The sequence below is a fragment of the Symphalangus syndactylus genome, chromosome 9 (assembly GCF_028878055.3).
Source record: "Symphalangus syndactylus isolate Jambi chromosome 9, NHGRI_mSymSyn1-v2.1_pri, whole genome shotgun sequence".
NCBI classification, from domain to species: Eukaryota; Metazoa; Chordata; class Mammalia; order Primates; family Hylobatidae; genus Symphalangus; species Symphalangus syndactylus.
The window spans coordinates 19523818-19543693 of NC_072431.2; the positions used below are offsets into that span (position 1 = coordinate 19523818).

The 19876-nt window shown below is 37.6% G+C and overlaps 1 protein-coding gene across 11 annotated transcripts in view; it reads left to right on the forward strand.

The window, feature by feature from the left end:
- BAZ1A (bromodomain adjacent to zinc finger domain 1A) overlaps positions 1 to 19876 on the forward strand; it is a 120160-nt gene that overhangs the window by 92120 nt on the left and 8164 nt on the right. For 6 of the 11 annotated variants that reach the window (XM_063645911.1, XM_055291537.2, XM_063645905.1 and 3 more), the window contains 9 exons: positions 25 to 200; positions 3858 to 4454; positions 5882 to 6045; positions 6640 to 6794; positions 8711 to 8859; positions 11589 to 11678; positions 15074 to 15321; positions 15409 to 15635; positions 18156 to 18622. In XM_063645911.1, the coding sequence (XP_063501981.1) occupies positions 25 to 200; positions 3858 to 4454; positions 5882 to 6045; positions 6640 to 6794; positions 8711 to 8859; positions 11589 to 11678; positions 15074 to 15321; positions 15409 to 15635; positions 18156 to 18622 (2273 nt within the window). The remainder of the gene's footprint in view (positions 1 to 24; positions 201 to 3857; positions 4455 to 5881; positions 6046 to 6639; positions 6795 to 8710; positions 8860 to 11588; positions 11679 to 15073; positions 15322 to 15408; positions 15636 to 18155; positions 18623 to 19876) is intronic. The other 5 variants (XM_063645904.1, XM_063645908.1, XM_063645909.1 and 2 more) reach the window with 2 other exon arrangements.

Here is a 19876-nt window from a genome sequence, read left to right on the forward strand (position 1 = left end):
GTCATCTTTGTTTTTATCCTAAAGGGAGGAAGAAAGGGAAGATTTTGATACTAGCACTGAGAGCAAAGACACAGAGCAAAAGGAAAGGGAAGATTTTGATACTAGCACTGAGAGCAAAGACACAGAGCAAAAGGAATTAGATCAAGATATGGTCACTGAAGATGAAGATGACCCAGGATCACATAAAAGAGGCAGAAGGGGTAATACTGAAATTTCTTAAGGGCATTCTTGTGTATTTGTTTTTAACTGATAAAGCACTTTATTAATTCAGCTCCTCTGAAATATATTGATTGCTTTCGTTTGTGATTCCAGGCTGTGTTTGTTTTTTTAAATGCCCACCTCATAGCTGTGATGAGTTGTAAAAATGTGTTATGAAGTCCTATTAGTACATTTATGATTGGGTCATTATTTACACATCATCTATACTTTAGAAAGAAGATACAATATTCCTATGTCGTTAATAGGACAGTTTCTCATAACTTCAACTTTTGGTTAGTCAGCAAGTTTCATTGAATTTTTACATTTACTACTTTATTTGGGCCAAATAGAAATTTGTATTCTATAATGTACTCATTCAGCATGTATTGGATGCCTCCTATGTGCTAGAGATATAAAGATCAATAATGCTTAGAATTTGTATCATATTGATGAAAATGGTAATCTCTCCTGCCTTAAAATCATTTCATAAATTGCTAGATCAAAGCGAATACATCTTTTAAAAGTTGGTAATACAAATTTCTTGTGTATTTATTTAATGACCTTATTTAATGACTATCAAAAGAAATCCTTAAGTTAATTCTGTGCCTATAATTTGGATGGGATCTTTTTTTTCTGTATTTTTTTCTAAATGGTTACTCTGAGTAGATAGAAAATTTCCTGTATCATGGAAGCTGTATTGTCTGATTACAATGCAATTGATTTCAACATCTAAAGCGAACCTAATATGAGTAGAGCTTTAAAATATACTTCTAAATATTGGGTCAAAAGAGAAACCATAATGGAAACTAAAAAATATTTAAAACAAATCAAACTAATTGTTACTGAATATTAACACGTGTTGAATACAGCCCCTCTACTTAGGGGAAAATGTATAGCTCTAATACATATGAGAAAAGAAGAAACACAAACTGAGCTAGACATTTATGTAAGAAGATGGTGGGGGAAAAAGAATAATCCCCCCAAGTCTGAAGGAAATAATACATTAGAGGAGAAATTAATAGAAAATAAAAATATAGTAGGGCCAGGTGCAGTGGCTCATGCCTGTAATCCCAGCACTTTGAGAGGCCAAGGTAGGTGGATTGCTTAAGCCCAGGAGTTCAAAATCAGCCTTGGCAACATGGTGAAACCCTATCGCTACAAAAAGTACCCAGAAAGCAAGCTGGGCATGGTGGCATGCACCTGTAGTCCCACCTACTCAGTAGGCTAAGGTGGGAGGGTCACTTGAGCCTGGGAGATCAAGGCTGCAGTGAGCCCTGATTGCACCACTGCACTCCAGCCTGGGAAACAGAGCAAGACCCTTTCTCAAAAAAAAAAAATATAGTAAAGAACAACAACAAATCCAAAAGTGTGTTCGTCTGAGAAAGAAACTAGACAAACCTTTGTTGAAATTGATTTTTATAAAGAGGGCGATCATAATAAAGTTAGGACTGAAAGGGGAGCAACATAACTATGGATAGAGTAGAAATTTCAAGATAAGGAGATATACACAATTTTTGACGAATTTGGAAATGTATGCAAAAGTAAAATCCTAGAAAATACAAATTATCAAAATGGATTTGTGAAGAAATTTGTTAATGTAGATGGTCTTAAACCATTAAAGAACTTGAATCAGTACTAAAATCTTTCTGCAGAGAAAACATCAGTCCTAGACAACTTCATAGGTGAATTCTGCAAAATTTTTTAAAAAGCAGATAATTCCAATCTTACACAAACTCTTTCAAGCAAAAGAAATAGAATGAAAAAATACTTCCCAACTATCAAAGCAATTTGACAGCAACTGAAACAACAGAGAAATTTAATTCCAACATATTGTCAAAGTCAAGGCAGATTATCAGGGGTCCAAGCTCTTTCTATCTTGTTGGTACTGCTGTCCTTAGGGTTTTGCTGCCATTCTCATGTTCCAAAATGATTTATCACCATGTCTGCATTCTAGCTAGTTGGAAATGGGAAGGAGGAAAGGGAAGCACAGTCCAGAGGGTACACACAGTGCTTCTGATCCCATCTCTTTGAACAAAAGTTTTTCATTTAGTTGTGCCTACTATGGGAATGTTGTCCTTCTTTTGGGTTGCTAAGTGCCCAGCTAAAAACTAGTGGTTCTGTTACCCAAACTTTTATTTACCAGTGGTTAGTAAATAAAAGTTTGTATGCCAAATCTGGCCAGCCCCATTTTTTTTTGTTATTGTTTTTTGAGGTGGAGTCTCATTCTGTCACCCAGGCTAGGATGTGCAGTGGCGCCATCTCAGCTCACTGCAACCTCCGCCTTCTGAGTTCAAGCGATTCTCCTGCCTCAGCCTCCCGAGTAGCTGGGATTACAGGTGCACACCACCACACCTGGCTGATTTTTGTATTTTTAGTAGTGATGGGTTTTGCCATGTTGGCCAGGCTGGTTTCAAACTCCTGGCCTCAAGTGATCCAGCCACCTCGGCCTCCCAAAGTGTTGGGATTAACAGATGTGAGCCACTGTGCCTGGCCCTGCCCTGTTTTTGTATAACTCATAAGCTAAAAAGGAGTTTTCTCTTTTTTTGGAGACAGTCTCACTCTATCCCCCAGGCTGGAGTACGATCTTGGCCCACTGCAACCTCCCCCTCCTGGGTTCAAGCGATTCTCATGCCTCAGCCTCCTGAGTAGCTGGGATTACAGGTGCTTGCTACCACACCCAGCTAATTTTTGTATTTTTAGTAGAGACGGGATTTCACCATGTTGGCCAGGCTGGTTAAGAACTCCTGACATCAAATAATCCGCCCACCTCGGCCTCCCAAAGTTCTGGGATTACAGGCATGAGCCACTGTGCCAGCTGGATTTTTACAATTTAAATGGCTGGAAAAAAGAAGAATGATCATTTGTGATAAGTGAAAACTATATGAAATTCAGATTTCACTATCCATAAATAGTTATATTGAACCACAGCCATGCTCATTGTCTGCATGTTGCCTGTGATTGCTTTTGGGCCACAAGAGTGGAATTGAATAGCTGTGAAGACCATAAGATCCACAAAGACAAATATTTATAAGCTAGTCTTCTCCAGAAGTAGTTTGCTATTATTCCTCCCTTAGAGGAAGGACTGGGATGACTACTGGAGGATAACTAACATACTCTACTGCACTCTCCAGTATGAAAATGACAGATTTTGCATGCCCCTTTAGATTTAAGTATATTGATTTCTTCCTAACATAGTGTATTAGTCTGCTTGGGCTGCCATAATGAAATACCACAGACTGGGGTGGGTTAAACAACAGACATTTCAGAAATTTGTTTTCTCACAGTTCTGGAGTCTGGAAGTCCAAGATCAAGCAGGGTTGGTATCTGAAGAGGCTTTTCCTTGGCTTGCAGACAATGCCTTCTTGCTATATCCTTACATGGCTTTTTCTCTGTGCATGTCAGATAACAAGATCTCTGGTATCTAAGAACACCAATCATGTTGGATTAGGGCCCCACCTTTATGACCTTAATTACCTCCTTAAAGGTTCTATCTCCAAATACAGTCACATTGGAGGTTAGGGCTTCAACATAAGAACTTGGGGTTGTGGAGAGGGGACACAGTTTAGTCCATAACACCTAATAATTTGGGGTAACTTTGTATCTCATATTTTTCTAATGGAAACTTGAAATATGATGATGATGAAACATTTTAACTACAGGGAAAAGAGGACAAAATGGATTTAAAGAATTTACAAGGCAAGAAGAGATCAACTGTGTAACAAGAGAGCCTCTTACTGCTGATGAGGAAGAAGCATTAAAACAGGAACACCAGCGAAAAGAGAAAGAGCTCTTAGAAAAAATCCAAAGTGCCATAGCCTGTACCAATATCTTTCCCTTGGGTCGCGACCGCATGTATAGACGATACTGGATTTTCCCTTCTATTCCTGGACTCTTTATTGAAGAGGATTATTCTGGTCTTACTGAAGACATGCTGTTGCCTAGACCTTCATCATTTCAGAATAATGTACAGTCTCAAGATCCTCAGGTATCCACTAAAACTGGAGAGCCTTTGATGTCTGAATCTACCTCCAACATTGACCAAGGTCCATGTGACTATTCTGTGCAGCTGCCAAAACCAGTGCATAAGCCAAATCGGTGGTGCTTTTACAGTTCTTGTGAACAGCTAGACCAGCTTATTGAAGCTCTTAATTCTAGAGGACATAGAGAAAGTGCCTTAAAAGAAACTTTGTTACAAGAGAAAAGCAGAATATGTGCACAGCTAGACCGCTTTTCTGAAGAGAAATTTCATTTTTCAGGTAAATTTTCAATGAAAATTGTTTTTACTTTTTTTTCCTCCCCCTAATCTCTGGTCATTCAGGATTAAGCGTTTTTGCAACCTATTAGAAATACATTTACAACAACTTATCTTTGATTTAGGCTATCCTTTTAGTTTGCAAGTTAGAGTTTGGGAATGTATTTCTTTATAGAAACAAGATTCTCTAAATTCCACTGGATTCTATTTGAATTATGAGGAACACATCTGTGGTGTAACAAAATACATATTCTCCCTGATCTCCTTATTCCTTGGTCAGTAGACTCCGAAACCCAAGAATAGACTCTAAGGCTGCCATCAGTTTTGGACAGATTATGGCGAGTGAGGTTACTCATTAAGGGTTTTGGCTGAGAGTCTAGGGAGAAGTTCCACTAATGGTCACTTTGGAGCTTGGCTGCAAGGGCAGGTCGGATAGCAGCATTTCCTGCTTGATGGTTCGTCCACTGATGACAAATAAGAAAAAGCAGTAAGGCATTTTTAGATGTGAGTTTTTATATTAATAAATTAGATTCTTTAGGTAAAGAATTGCTTACTTGTTTCCTGTGGGGGAGAAAATAGAGCTAAAAACATTTTAAATTAAATCAAAATTTAAAAAAGAATTGCTTAAATTTAGGGGCATGTTACCATGACCACTTCAGTTTTTTTCAGGATTAAAAACTATAGATCACAGTTATTGGGTTTTTTTTTTATTTTTTGTTTGAGACAATTTCACCTTTGTTGCCCAGGCTGTTGGGCTCACTGCAATCTCTGCCTCCTGGGTTCAAGTGCATCTCCTATCTCAGCCTCCCAAGTAGCTGGGATAACAGGCGCCCGCCACCACACCTGGCTAATTTTTTGTATTTTTAGTAGAGATAGAGTTTCACCGTGTTGGCCAGGCTGGTCTCAAACTCCTGACCTCAGGTAATCCACCCGCCTTGGTCTCCCAAAGTGCTGGGATTACAGGCGTGAGCCACTACCCCTCACCAGTGTTGAGCATCTTTTCATGTGCTCATTGGCCATTTGTATATCTTCCGTAAATATCTATTCAGATCCTTTGCCCATTTTTAAATTGGGTTGTCTTTTTATTGTGCTGTAAGAGTTCTTTATATATTCTGGATACAAGGGCTTTATTTATTTATTTAGAGACAGGGTCTCGCTTTGTTGCCCAGGCTGGATTGCAGTGGCATAATCATAGTTCACTGCAGATTCAAACTTCTGGGCTCAAGCAGTCCTGCCTCAGCCTCCTGAGTAGCTGTACAAGGGCTTTATAAGATAAATGGTATTCATTCATTCATTCATTCATTCATTTGTGGCACTTGAGGATTTACAAAGCACTTCCATATCCGTTATTTCAAGATCATAGCAGCCACATGGAGTAATTGTAGTTTTTAATAAGAAAATCATAATAAAAGTATTTGATTACAATTTCAGACAAACCTCAGCCTGATAGCAAACCAACATATAATCGGGGAAGATCTTCCAATGCATATGATCCGTCTCAGATGTGTGCAGAAAAGCAACTTGAACTAAGGCTGAGAGATTTTCTTTTAGATATTGAAGATAGAATCTACCAAGGAACATTAGGAGCCATCAAGGTTTGTACTTGTTCCCATTTTTAGTTTGTCTAATCTACTTGGTCCAGAATTTTGGTCATATTTGTTAATTATATGGCATAGACAAGGCATATGTGTTTTGAATAAACACCAGAGAATGATAAATTTTTTATGAAAACCAAGTTTATTCCCCTGCATCAAAATATTTTTTCTGATATTTTCATCACATGTTGAAATGCGTAAGGATATTTTCTTCTTCCTTGACTAGCCCCTGCCTTCTCTGCTGAGTCTGGTTTGTTGGTTTCTTTGTTACCTTTTTAAAATCTGTAATTCATGGCTGATAATGTATTTTGTTCATGCCTTTGCCATCATCTGTCACTTTTTTGCTGCTATCAAGTGACCAGTCTTAGTACTGTTTATGATTTATTTATACAGAAAATAAGGATTATGGTTTTCATCTATGAAGAATATGAATTCCAGTTTGGCCACTTAGTAACCTTATTTTTAGATACCTTTTTGATTCATAATCAGTTCTAAAATATCCATGAATTGATTTTGTATGTATATTGAACTTCGTACCTCTCAGAAACAATATACTCCATTTTTCATGTTTAGTAAGTTTGAATTTTGTCACAGGTTACAGATCGACATATCTGGAGATCAGCATTAGAAAGTGGACGGTATGAGCTGTTAAGTGAGGAAAACAAGGAAAATGGGATAATTAAAACTGTGAATGAAGACGTAGAAGAGATGGAAATTGATGAACAAACAAAGGTCATAGTAAAAGACAGGTACAAAAAGATTTTTCTAAAGTAACCATTACTTTTCCTTGCCATTTTAAGGTTTGTTTTTTTTTTTTTTTTTTGGTTTTTAAGTAAACATGTTGCTTTTTCTTATTTTAAAAACTTGTCATGAGGACCTTGATATTTGTAACCACTGGAATGATCATTTTCTAAACCTCAGGATCTGTTACTCCACTTTGTACTAATGCAACCAAAAAACAATTCATTCAAATAATGATAATTTCTTAAAGTTTTTTTTTAATCTTTGAACTTAAAATTTTATTAATTTTGGAAAGTAATTATACTATTATTATTCTTTTCTATAGGAAAACTTAGTAAATTAGTAAATTCTGGTAGACTTGAATATTATTTGAGCCAGGCAAGATGGCATGGGCCTGTAGTCTCAGCTACTTGGGAGGCTGAAGCAGGAGGATCACTTGAGGCCAGGAGTTGGAGACCAGCCTGGGCAACATAGTGAGACCCTGTCTCTTTTTTTTAATTATCTGGGCATGGTGGCATGCACTTGGTTTTTGTTGTTGTTATTTTTTGAGACGGAGTCTTGCTCCGTTGCCAGGCTGGAGTAAAGTAGCACAATCTTGGCTTACTGCAACCTCCTACTCCCTGGTTCAAGCAATTCTCCTGCCTCAGCCTCCTGAGTAGCTGGGATTACAGGCACATGCTACCACGCCCAGCTAATTTTTGTATTTTTAGTAGATACAGGGTTTCGCCACATTGGCCAGGATGATCTTGATCTCCTGACCTCGTGATCCCCCGCCTCGGCCTCCCAAAGTGCTGGGATTACAGGCCTGAGCCACCACACCTGGCCAGCATGCACTTGTGTCCCATCTATTCCATTGTTGTACCCCAGGACTTCAAAGCTGCAGTGAGCTAATAATGATTGTGCCACTGCACTCCAGCCTAAGCAACAATGAGACCTCATCTCTAAATAAGTATATATAAGTATTAAATATTATTACTAGTCAGAATCTATATCCGTATATCTATAGATACTTTTATTTTTTCAAGATTATTTTGGATATTATATGCCTTTAAGCAGTTTGTCATCTAGAAGGGAACAATGGAGAAACATGAGGCTAGCATTATATTTACTAGAACGGGGTACTGATAGAAGGTTATACCCAGTGCAGATGAAGTACATGGGCGGGCTACTTGTCTTAGTAGAACATGGGAGATAGTAAAGGAAGTGCAAGAGGAAGTGACTGCAAAGCTGAGCCCTAAAGTTGAGAAAAATAGGACACTGGGAAGAAAAACCATGTACAAAGGCTTTGAGTGAATGAGTTTGCACTTTAAAATGATCATTTTAGGCTGGGCGCAGTGGCTCACACCTGTAATCCCAGCACTTGGGGAGGCTGAGGCGGGTGAATCATGAGGTCAGCCATTCGAGACCAGCCTGGCCAACATAGTGAAACCCTGTCTCTACTAAAAATACAAAAAATTAGCAGGGCATGGTGGCGGGCGCCTGTAGTCCCAGCTACTCGGGAGACTGAGGCAGGAGAATGGTGTGAACCCGGGAGGCAGAGCTTGCAGTGAGTTGAGATTGCACCACTGCACTCCAGCCTGGGCAACAGTGTGAGACTCTGTCTCACACACACACACAAAAAAAAAAGTGAAACGAGAAATAGAGATAAGCTGCCTGAAATACTTAGGCTTTAAGGCCCATCACAATGTCACCTCTCTAAAACCTTTCCCATAAGCCCTCCCTCTTCCACTCTCTCTCCTTCAAATATTTACCTTTAGTCCTTCTAAATGAATCTCCCTTCCCTACTAGTTTACTGCAACTCCTTGAGATTTGAGGAAATGATTTTTTACAAAGGTATAAATAAGCATTTGAACCAATGAATGGACTCACGTTTTACCTAATAGTGTTTTTAAGTACCATAAACTCTTAATTGTTTTAATTGTAGACTTTTGGGGATAAAAACAGAAACTGCAAGTACTGTATCAACAAATGCAAGTACACCACAATCAGTGAGCAGTGTGGTTCATTATCTGGCAATGGCACTCTTTCAAATAGAGCAGGGCATTGAGCGGCGTTTTCTGAAAGCTCCACTTGGTAAGTATCTGTTTTTATTTCAAAATATTAGTTGTGTTATAAGTAATTTTGAGTTGGCCTTTAACTAATAGAACTTTATTGGCTGACATAATGAAATTGATAATCTTGAAAACTTGAGATGTTTTCATTTTTAAATGAGTTGTTTTAGGTGAGATTTATTTTTAGAATAATACGGTCTTTTGTGGAGAGTTTCATCAAAAGAAAGATTATCAGCTAGGCACAGTGGCTCATGCCCGTAATCCCAACACTTTGGGAGGCTGTGGTGGAATCGCTTGAGTCCAAGAGTTTGAGACCGGCCTGGGCAACATATAGCAAGAACCCCATCTCTACAAAATTAAAAAAAAAAAAAAAAATTAGCTAGGCATCATGGCGTGCAACTGTAGTCCCGGAGGCTGGGGTGGGAGGATCACATGAGCCCAGGAATTTGAGGTTACAATGAGCTATGACCACACCATTGCACTGTGGCCTAGGTGACAGAGTAAGACCCTGTCTCTTTAAAAGAAAAAAAAGATCACCAAAACCTATAACTAGTCAGACCTTGAATAATCAAAGATTATGTGTAACTTTTTTTTCTGTTATTTGAAAGAGAACCCCAAATAAGTGACTTAAAAGTTTACCATTTGGGGCATAGGTTGATGATATGAGTCACTGACCCACATGCTATATCAGAAATACCAAGTGCTAAATCAGAAATACCAAGTGTTAAAAGGAAAACGGGTGAGGAAATGCTCTATAATTTATAGTGAGGAATAATACTATCTGTATCACTTTTTGACGAATTATGAAATTAGTGGGTTTTTAGGGACTAATCTAGGAACCTAACCATTATGTTTTTGGGAAAATATCTGTTTCAGAATTCTAAGTCAATGTTTATATCATAACTGTCTCTAATTCCCTGTTGTCTTTTTGACATGTTTAATTTATAACTCATCATGTTGAGATATTTATATTCTTGTAATGGGATCATGGAAGAAATAACTTTCTTAAACCATATCTTTTTGGTCTCCTATTGAAAGAACTACTTGAATTGACTAAAATCCTTAAATAATTGTTTTAGCTGGGGGTGGTGGCTCACGCCTGTAATCCCAGCACTTTGGGAGGCCAAGGTGGGTGGATCACCTGAGGTCAGGAGTTGGAGACCAGCCTAACCAACATGGTGAAACCCCGTCTCTACTAAAAATACAAAATTAGGTGGGTGTGGTGGTGCATGCCTGTAATCCCAGCTACTTGGGAGGCTGAGGCAGGAGAATCGCTTGAACCTGGGAGGCAGAGGTTGCAGTGAGCTGAGACTGCACCATTGCACTCCAGCCTGGGCAACAAGAGAGAAACTCTCTCAAAAAAATAAAAAATAAAAATAATTTTTTGATATCTCATTATTAGAACAAAGTTTTCATAGTGCAATCAGAGCAGTTTTGAAAGGTGAATATATTTGTAAACTTTTTAAATTGAAGAGTTGTGGCCAGTATCTCATTAAGTCTATTCACACTTTTGTAAATTGATAATCCTACCATAAGCTTAATAACCCACTGGCCACATTGAAAGTAGCAATTGTAAGAAATAAAATATGTATAATCACAGCTCCCAAAGATAGCAGAGTTGGTATTTGCTATGTCACTTTTATTTCTCAGTCTTCAGTATTTCTTAGGATTTTCTTTGTGTAAATCCAGTTATGTGTACAAGGGATCACTCCGTATTTATTACAACCACATATTAATACACACTTACCTAAATTAAAATTTTAATTTAAAATTATTTGTAAATCATGCAGGTTTTATAAATGTAAGATACTGTTACTACTAACACTGTGATTCCAAAAGAGTAAAAGGATAAGACACAATATTGCTTATTTTCTCACTTCTGAAATTTTCATTAAAGTTTTTTATAAGTTGAAGGGGGGGAAATCAAATTAATTGTTTAGTATGTCTGTATTTTCATCTGCACAACTTATTAAATATTTAGACAAAGAAAAGGGTTAACATTGAGAGTTGTTACAATTTGTCTAGTAGGTTGTATGAGAGACACTGTTCCTTATGCTGGTTTGTATACAGTGGTTTTCAAACATTAATTTCATCCCAAAAGAAAATTATAATTCAAGATCTTAAAAATAAGTGAAATAAGAAAAGTTTGTTACTTTGGTAGTGTCAAAGTTAAATATTGGTTGAAGTCAAATGTTGGTCATTTATAATATGAGTGTCTACTGTTGCTGCTCCATAAAAAGTTATTAGAATAACTTAAGCCTTTGAAAGGTCTGTTTTGCACAGGACAGCAGGAGATGGAGATAGGCTATCTGAAATAAAGTAATCAAGAATATCATTAATTGGGGAGAGAAAAGCAGGTTTTACTTAATGAATATTTGAGATGGAATATATATCGAAATTCTCCATTCACCTGATAATATTTCAGGATAGCAAATTAATCATAGTAGGCATTTTCCCAATTTAGCTTCAGAAATCATTTCAGTTTCTTGAGGAAGCATGTAAGAAATAAAAATTTTACTTATGTTCTACCTCTCTAATATGTCCCTTTTATTCTAGAGATTAATCATACTGATAAAAGTAGACTTTTTTTCATTTGGGGAAGATAAAATCATGTTTTAATTGTTTTAGGTAAGATCCATAAGGATGTTTTTTAAGATTGATAATTCCGTTATTTTTAAAGTCATACTTATGGTTAAACCCTTAAGCTATGAAAAAAAAAATCCTCAACTAACTATATCAATTTGAAATTAGGTAACACAGAAATTAATAAGGATCAAAAGGGAGATAGAAAAAAAAAGGACAAGAAAAAGAGAGAGGAAGATCAATCTAGTGTGAGAGATGGTAAATTTTTAACTTTTTAAAGAAATTTATGTTTTGTCTTTTTAAAGAATTATGATTTTACTTTCTCTATGGCTGAATACTGATTTGCATATTTAGCTTTTGAAGGAAAACCTTGGATTTTATTTTTTTGGAAGGGAATGGACTTGGGGGTAAGCTTAAAATAATATCTTCCTAGCATTTCCCTTTCTATATTTCACACCTCAGCTAATCACTCTTCTAAATTGGCATATAGAAAGCTGACACTGGTGAATCTTCATATACTTAGCTATTAGTGAAAAGAATGAATGGCTATGGAACTTATGTTTACCTGTTTCACATAAAGTACTTATTCACAGCACTTTTTGTCTTTTACTAGCTTGGAGAGACATAGGACAAGAGTTTTTATGTTTTGTCCCCTAGAGAAGGCTGTCCTGGTCACATGGATTACTGTATAGTGGCCATTGAACAGTATGAAGTCTCCCACTATAATATTTGATTATGTGACTGCCAGTATTTTATATTAGTAAGATCCTTTTAATAATTTATTGAGGAATTTATCTGTGCTAGCATAATGGAAGATAAAAGATAAACAAGACATTTTCTGCCCCTTACGGTTGTGTAATCTGGGGGGAAAGCAAGGTTTAAGATAAGGAAACAACAGAAAAATGGAATCAATTATATATACTGTTTTCTATCCTTATATCAGTACTATGCAAAAATAGAAAAATAGGCACATTCATTATGGACTAGAATAAGAATTGGGCCTTCAGCTACTGCTGGTTTAATTTTCTTAAACCACCTCGTTAATCAAATCCCATAGCATTTCACCAACCTTTGCATTAAAAAATCATTCAAACTAATTTCCAAGATTCTAAAAGTTCTTCATAATTTGTCTTTTTTCCCATTTCTTCACATTGACCTCTGCAACCTAATTCCTTGCCATTACCAATGAGAATATTCTCTGATTTACCCAGAAAGATGATCTTTGAACTAGCTATTCTTGCTACCTCATTCCTTAGAGGCCCTGCTCAGGCCAGAACTTTTCATAAAGGCTTATATTTTAAAAACCAAGATGAGTAAATCGCTCACAATGACAGGGGAGAAATAAATCAAATGCATTTAAGTGGACTGTACTCTCCAATTATTATATATATATATATTTTGAGACAGAGTCTTGCTCTTGTCACCCAAGCTGGAGTGCAGTGGCACAATCTGCAGTCTCTGCCTCCTGGGTTCAAGTGATTCTCCTGCCTCGGCCTCCAAAGTAGCTGGGACTACAAGCACCTGCAACCATGCCTGGCTAGTTTTTGTATTTTTAGTAGAGATGGGGTCTCACCGTGTTGGCCGGGCTGGTCTCAAACTCCTGGCCTCATGTGATCCATTCCCCTCAGCCTCTCCAAGTGCTGGAATTACAGGTGTGAGCTACCACATCTGGCTCCAATTAAAAAACAGTTTTGGATAGTTGACAGGGAGAGTGAAGAAAATAGAAGACTGTATTAACATAAAATCTAGCTGGTTTATTTACTGTCTACAAAACACACACCTAAAACAAAACAACATAGATAAAGATGGAAAAATATTATTGATGCTGCATTCTAAGTAATATCTTTGTATTTTCCCAACTTCATTAACATCTCAGCTTTGAAGAGCCATTTGACCCATCCATTGTGTTTTTGCCTCTGTTTTTAATCTCAATCATTTTCAAAAGTTCTAACTGGATCTTTTTCAAACTGCCTGGTTATTCATATTTTAAACTTCTTAAAACATACTACAGTTATTTTATATTCCGTTTCTAATTCTAGTATCTGAAGTCTTTATGAGTTTGATTCTGCTGGCTTTCACTTCATGTTTTGTTTCCACATGTGCCTTGTGGTTTTGATTAACTCTCATTCCTCAGATTTGATCTGTGAAAATCTCTTCAGAGAGAATTTGCAAATATTTGTACTTGTTTCTGCCATTCACTTGAAGTCACTAGCAATCCTAGACTACTTTAAAATCTTAGCCTATGTTTTTTGGGTTTTAAACCTGTTCAAGGCTTTGCTTGATCCTTGGGAGATTATTTTCCCTTTCTACCCAACACCGAAGTCCAGGTGAATCAATTTTCTTGCTCTCCATTTTTTCATGTAGCACTTGTTTCCACCCTGACACTTGAAGGGGTAGCCTTCTGGGGTCCTAGCTTTTTAGAGAGGGACTAACCACCTTTATGGGCCCTAGGTTTCATGTCCTGTCCATCTCACCCTGCCCGATAGGCAAACAGGAGCTCAAGGTCCACTGGTACTTGACAGGTCTCTGCTTTATGGTTTTAACTCATTGTGTATTTCTTCACTTTTCCGGCTGTACTAAACATTCCTTGAAGATAGGGACCATAGAATAGACTAGTTTCATATCTTCTAAAGTGCTGCACATAGGGGGAGCTATACAGTGCACAAATAACGATAGTAATTTTAGCATTTACTCTGACAGACACTTCATATGCCTTATGCGTATTATCTCATTTAATGTTTCCAGCAACCCTTAGAGGCAGATAGCTCCATGTATTACAGCTGAGGAAGCTGAGAGACAGATGGGTTAACTTGCCCAAGTTCATATGGGGGAGCCAGTACTCACCTCAGAGCAGACTGACTCCAAAGCCTGCATTTTCTTAACCGTTATACTACTACCCAAGGTTTTATTTGAGGATAATAGTAGGAAATAATGGTATTATAGAACCAGATTATGTCTGGAGTCTTATATACCTTGCAGAATTAATGTTTTAGGAAAATTACGGTGGTAACAATATTAAAGATTGAAGTGGAAATCACACACCAGTATAAAATGACTATTGATTGATAGCATTTAATCAGATGATTAAATTTTTTAGCCCAGAAGATAAAGAATGGTGATGTTAAGTGACAGAAGGTTTCAAATGTTTCTGTATAAACATTAGTGCTGAAAAATCCTTTTTGGTAGTATTAACATTGTTTTTACTTACCACAATTTTAAAACTACTTTCTTAGAAGATATTTAAGTTGGAGAAGGGTCCATCTTTTATATGAGATGAGGAAGTAACATACTTCATTCAAATGAATAGTAACTTAGACTTGGAATCATATGTAACCAGTTTTTAAAATTAGATCAAGATTTGATACAAAGACTAGATTGAGAACACATTGTCTGAATTATTTTTCTCTTTAGCTATTAAAATCCCTTAGCATTTGATTTATGAATTTAAGTAATTCCTTATGTCATAAACGAGATGCGGCTCAGCAAATATTTTCCATGAGATTTTTGTTTTTAATATCTGCATGGTCTTTTTGTTAAGTATCAGAAGAAAAGAAATGTAAAATCTAACCTATATTTAAACTACCAACAAACTATTTCTAGGAAGATTACTAGGTTTGCCTAGAAATTGTAATCACTTTCCCTTTTCATTTAAGATGCCAGTGACAGTGGGCGTTCTTATAAAACAGTTCTGGACCGTTGGAGAGAGTCTCTTCTTTCTTCTGCTAGTCTATCCCAAGTTTTTCTTCACTTATCCACCTTGGATCGTAGTGTGATATGGTCTAAATCTATACTGAATGCACGTTGCAAGATATGTCGAAAGAAAGGCGATGCTGAAAACATGGTTCTTTGTGATGGCTGTGATAGGGGTCATCATACCTACTGTGTTCGACCAAAGCTCAAGGTATTTTTTTCTTCTTATCAGATTAGAAATGAAACATTAAGATTTTGAGCAACAGATGATTAATGATCATTTATGTGATTTATTCAGACTGTGCCTGAAGGAGACTGGTTTTGTCCAGAATGTCGACCAAAGCAACGTTCTAGAAGACTCTCCTCTAGACAGAGACCATCCTTGGAAAGTGATGAAGATGTGGAAGACAGTATGGGAGGTGAGGACGATGAAGTTGATGGTGATGAAGAAGAAGGTCAAAGTGAGGAGGAAGAGTATGAGGTAGAACAAGATGAAGATGACTCTCAAGAAGAGGAAGAAGTCAGGTAAGTCCTAACATGCAATAAAATGAGTCAGTAAGTCTTAGTTAGACAATTTCTCCACTGTTCAAATACAAATGGAATTGTTAGGGTCTGTAACTTAGTTTAAAAGTAATATATAGGCCGGGCATGGTGGCTCACACCTGTCATCCCAGCACTTTGGGAGGCCGAGGCAGGCGGATCACCTGAGGTCAGGAGTTTGACATCAGCCTGGCCAACATGGTGAAACCCCGTCTCTACTAAAAATAGAAAAATTAGCCAAGGTGTTGGTGGACACCTGTAATCCCAGCTACTCGGGAGGCTGAGGTAGGAGAGCTGCTTGAACCCAGGAGACAGAGGTTGCAGTGAGGTAACAGATCACGCCATTGCACTCCAGTCTGGGTGACAAGAGCGAGACTCTATCTCAAAAAAAGAAAAAGAAAAGAAACTAACATATAGTGGCCTGAAGGTACCCTTGCTTTTTATATATTATAAACATTCAAAAATATTCCCAAGGGAGTATTGATAATTTGGGGAATCTCAGAGTGATAAATGCACTGTATTTTTATACTTCTGCCACATTAGCACCTGGAAACAGCTTCTATACTAGAAACAGCTTCTATACTACCATATAACTAAGTATTCTGCAACTTAGCATGCTGTGTCATTCAGGCCTAGTGAATGAGTGTTGGAGCCTGGATATTCCTTCTGTGGCAGCACTGGGGCAATCTCCCCTTACTTGAACCTCTGGTTGAGGGCCGAAATAAAGGGATATTTAGAATTTTATATCCACAAGGTAGATATACAGGCTTACCTCAAAGATACTGCCACTTCCATTCCAGACCACAGCAATAAAGCAAGTTACAAATTTTTTTGGTTTCCCAGGGCATATAAAAATTATGTTTACATTACACTGTAGTCTCCTAAGTGTGCATGCAGTAGCACTATGTCTAAAAAAAGAAAAGTACATTTCTGTATCTTAATTTAAAAATAATATATTGCTAAAATATGCTAACAATCATCTGACGGAGAGACAAAAAGTGAGCTCATGCTGTTGGAAAAATTATGCCAATAAACTTGCTCGATGCAGAATTGCCACAAACCTTCAGTTTGTTTTAAAAAAAAAATTTATAATTGTAGCATGCAGTGAAGCACAAAGCACTATAAAATGAGGTGTGCCTATGTCTAACCGGTAGCTATAAGCTAGACAGATCTGCTGGGGGTTTTCTGTCAGCAGGCCTGACAATAGCCAGTCACATCAGGGAAGTCATTATGCTCCTTGTTCTTATCATCCCCCTCCCCCCAGCTTTTTTTTTTTTTTTTTTTTAAACATTTGAACCCCATTCTTGTGGAAGCGGGAAAATGAATATGAAGCAAGGCAACCTAGAACTGTCAAAAGTGCAAAAGGATCACAGTTGGAGAAGTTAAGATAGAGCCACCCCATCTGTTTTAAACAAGGTTTTAAGAAATACCAGCTAGAAGAGCCATCTTCCCTGTAGCTTGTGAGGGCAGTATTAGGTTAGGCATAAAGATGATAAAGAATGTGAAAGTTCTCGCAAGCACATGGGATAAACTGGAAGTCCAGGTATACGGGGAGAGGAATAATGAGTTAATGGAAGTGTTGCATTCTCTTAATTAAGGACAGTTAAAAGATTAAATATAGTTTTATAGTCAGAATCAGAAGACAACAGAGAGGTTCTTGGTGTGGTATTCAGGAACCACGGGTTCAAGGCCCACTTCATTGGCTGCCATTGGCTAAAACTGTAAGTTATCTCAGTATCAATGATAATGAAAAGTGGTAGTCTCCTGTAGCAAAAGGAAACAAAAGAATTTCATTTTAAGATTACTGCATTACTCTTAAGTTTTCCAACATGATTGACTAAGTCTATTTGTTGGTTCTCCTGAGCATTTTATTACAATTTATCAGAATTTAGGACTTAATTTTCATAATGACGTCCTAAAGTTACCAAGAAGATATGGACTGGGCACGGTGGCTTATGCCTGTAATCCCAGCACTTTGGGAGGCCAAGGCAGGCAGATCGCCTGAGTCCAGGAGTTTGAGACCAGCCTGGGCAACACAGCAAAACCCCATCTCTACAAAAAACTACAAAAATTAGCCAGGCATGGTGGTGCACACCTAGCTACTTAGGAGTCTTGAGATGGGAGGAGCACCTGATCACAGGGAGGTCAGGCTGCAGTGAGCCGTGATCGTGCTATTGCACTCCAGCCTGGGTGACAGTGATACTCTGTCTCAAAAAAAAAAAAAAAAAAAAAAAAAAAAAATATATATATATATATATATATATAAAAAATATTCTCTTTGCAGATAATTCTCTTTGCATTTCAAAAAAATATATGAAAGCACATTTTAGATTCCCTTGAAAACTTAAAACTTATTGACTCTTTAAGGAATTGAGTCTAGGATAAATCTCAGTTATATAGAAAATTTTTATAAACTCATTGGCTAAATACAACAAGGAGAATAGAGCTAATCATATGTTCATTATTGCTTTGTACAATAATTGTGTTTTCTAACAATATTTATAGCCTACCCAAACGAGGAAGACCACAAGTTAGATTGCCAGTTAAAACAAGAGGGAAACTTAGCTCTTCTTTCTCAAGTCGTGGCCAACGACAAGAACCTGGAAGATATCCTTCAAGGAGTCAGCAGAGCACACCCAAAACAACTGTTTCTTCTAAAACTGGTAGAAGCCTAAGAAAGATAAACTCTGCTCCTCCTACAGAAACAAAATCTTTAAGAATTGCCAGTCGTTGTACTCGCCACAGTCATGGCCCACTGCAAGCAGAGGTATTTGTGGAATTGCTTAGTCCTCGTAGAAAACGCAGAGGCGGGAAAAGTGCTAATAATACACCAGAAAATAGTCCCACCTTCCCTAACTTCAGAGTCATTGCCACAAAGTCAAGTGAACAGTCAAGATCTGTAAATATTGCTTCAAAACTTTCTGTCCAAGAGAGTGAATCCAAAAGAAGATGCAGAAAAAGACAATCTCCAGGTATGAAGAAATCTAAACTCTTCCTTCCCTAGGAAAATTGAATAATTTTCAAATATTGAATGTTGAGATACTTTGGATCATTTTTTAAAGTCTGTCACTAAGATACACAAAGTTACTAGGGAACAATCTGACCTGAAGCATAATAGTCATTGAAGTGGCAACTATTTAATGAATAAAGGTAAATTGTATTACTAGTATTTCTACTAGTGAAGCAGGGTAATAAACTTACAAATGACGTTCTGTTTTTAATGGAGGTATTTGGCCAATATTTGAACAGTGTCAGGATACTACATTATAACACATTTCACTCTCTCCCACCTTTTCCTCCCTCAAAACGCACATACTCAGCATCACCTAGACAAGCTACATCAGATTATTTGGTAAGGTTCCCATCTCAAATACTGAATTTGGGGGAAAGGGAGAGTTGGAAGCAGTAATATTTTTAGGAAGCGATGATCAGCTGTCTTTTTATTTTTTATTTGATTGACTGACAGAGTCTAGCTCTGTCGCCAGGCTGGAGTGCAGTGGTGCGATCTTGGCTCACTGCAACCTCTGCCTCCTGGGTTCAAGCGATTCTCCTGCCTCAGCCTCCCGAGTAGCAAGATTACAGGTATGCACCATCTCACCCAGCTAATTTTTGTATTTTTAGTAGAGACAGTTGATTTCACCACGTTGGCCAGGCTGGTCTTAAACTCCTGACCTCAGGTGATCCACCCGCCTCGGCATCCCAAAGTACTGGGATTATAGGCGTGAGCCACCACGCCTGTCCTCAGCTGTCTTTTTAATTCTCATTTTTGTTTATAGTAATCATTATTCATAGACTAATTTCTTTAGTCATAAAGAGATTCATAATCTCTTCCTTTCCCTTGTTTTTAATGTAAGTGGTAATAAAATTTTGATTTTTTAATTTTATTGTTAATTATACCAGTCACTCAGGCTGCTGTGCAATGACACAATCTGAGCTCACTGCAACCTCTGCTTCCCAGGCTCAAGCAATCCTCCAGCCCCAGCCTCCCAAGCAGCTGCGACTACAGGAATGCACCAAGCCTGGCTAACTTTTGTATTCTTTGTAGAGACAGGGTCTTGCCAAGTTGCCTAGGCTGGTCTTGCACTCCTGAGCTCAAAGTTATCTGCCTGCCTTGCCTTGGCCTCCCAAATGTTGGGATTACGGGTGTGTGCCACCACACCTGGCCTGGCCCTATTTTTTTGTTGTTTTTTAAATGAAGCTAAACATAAAAAATGCCACTGTTTCTA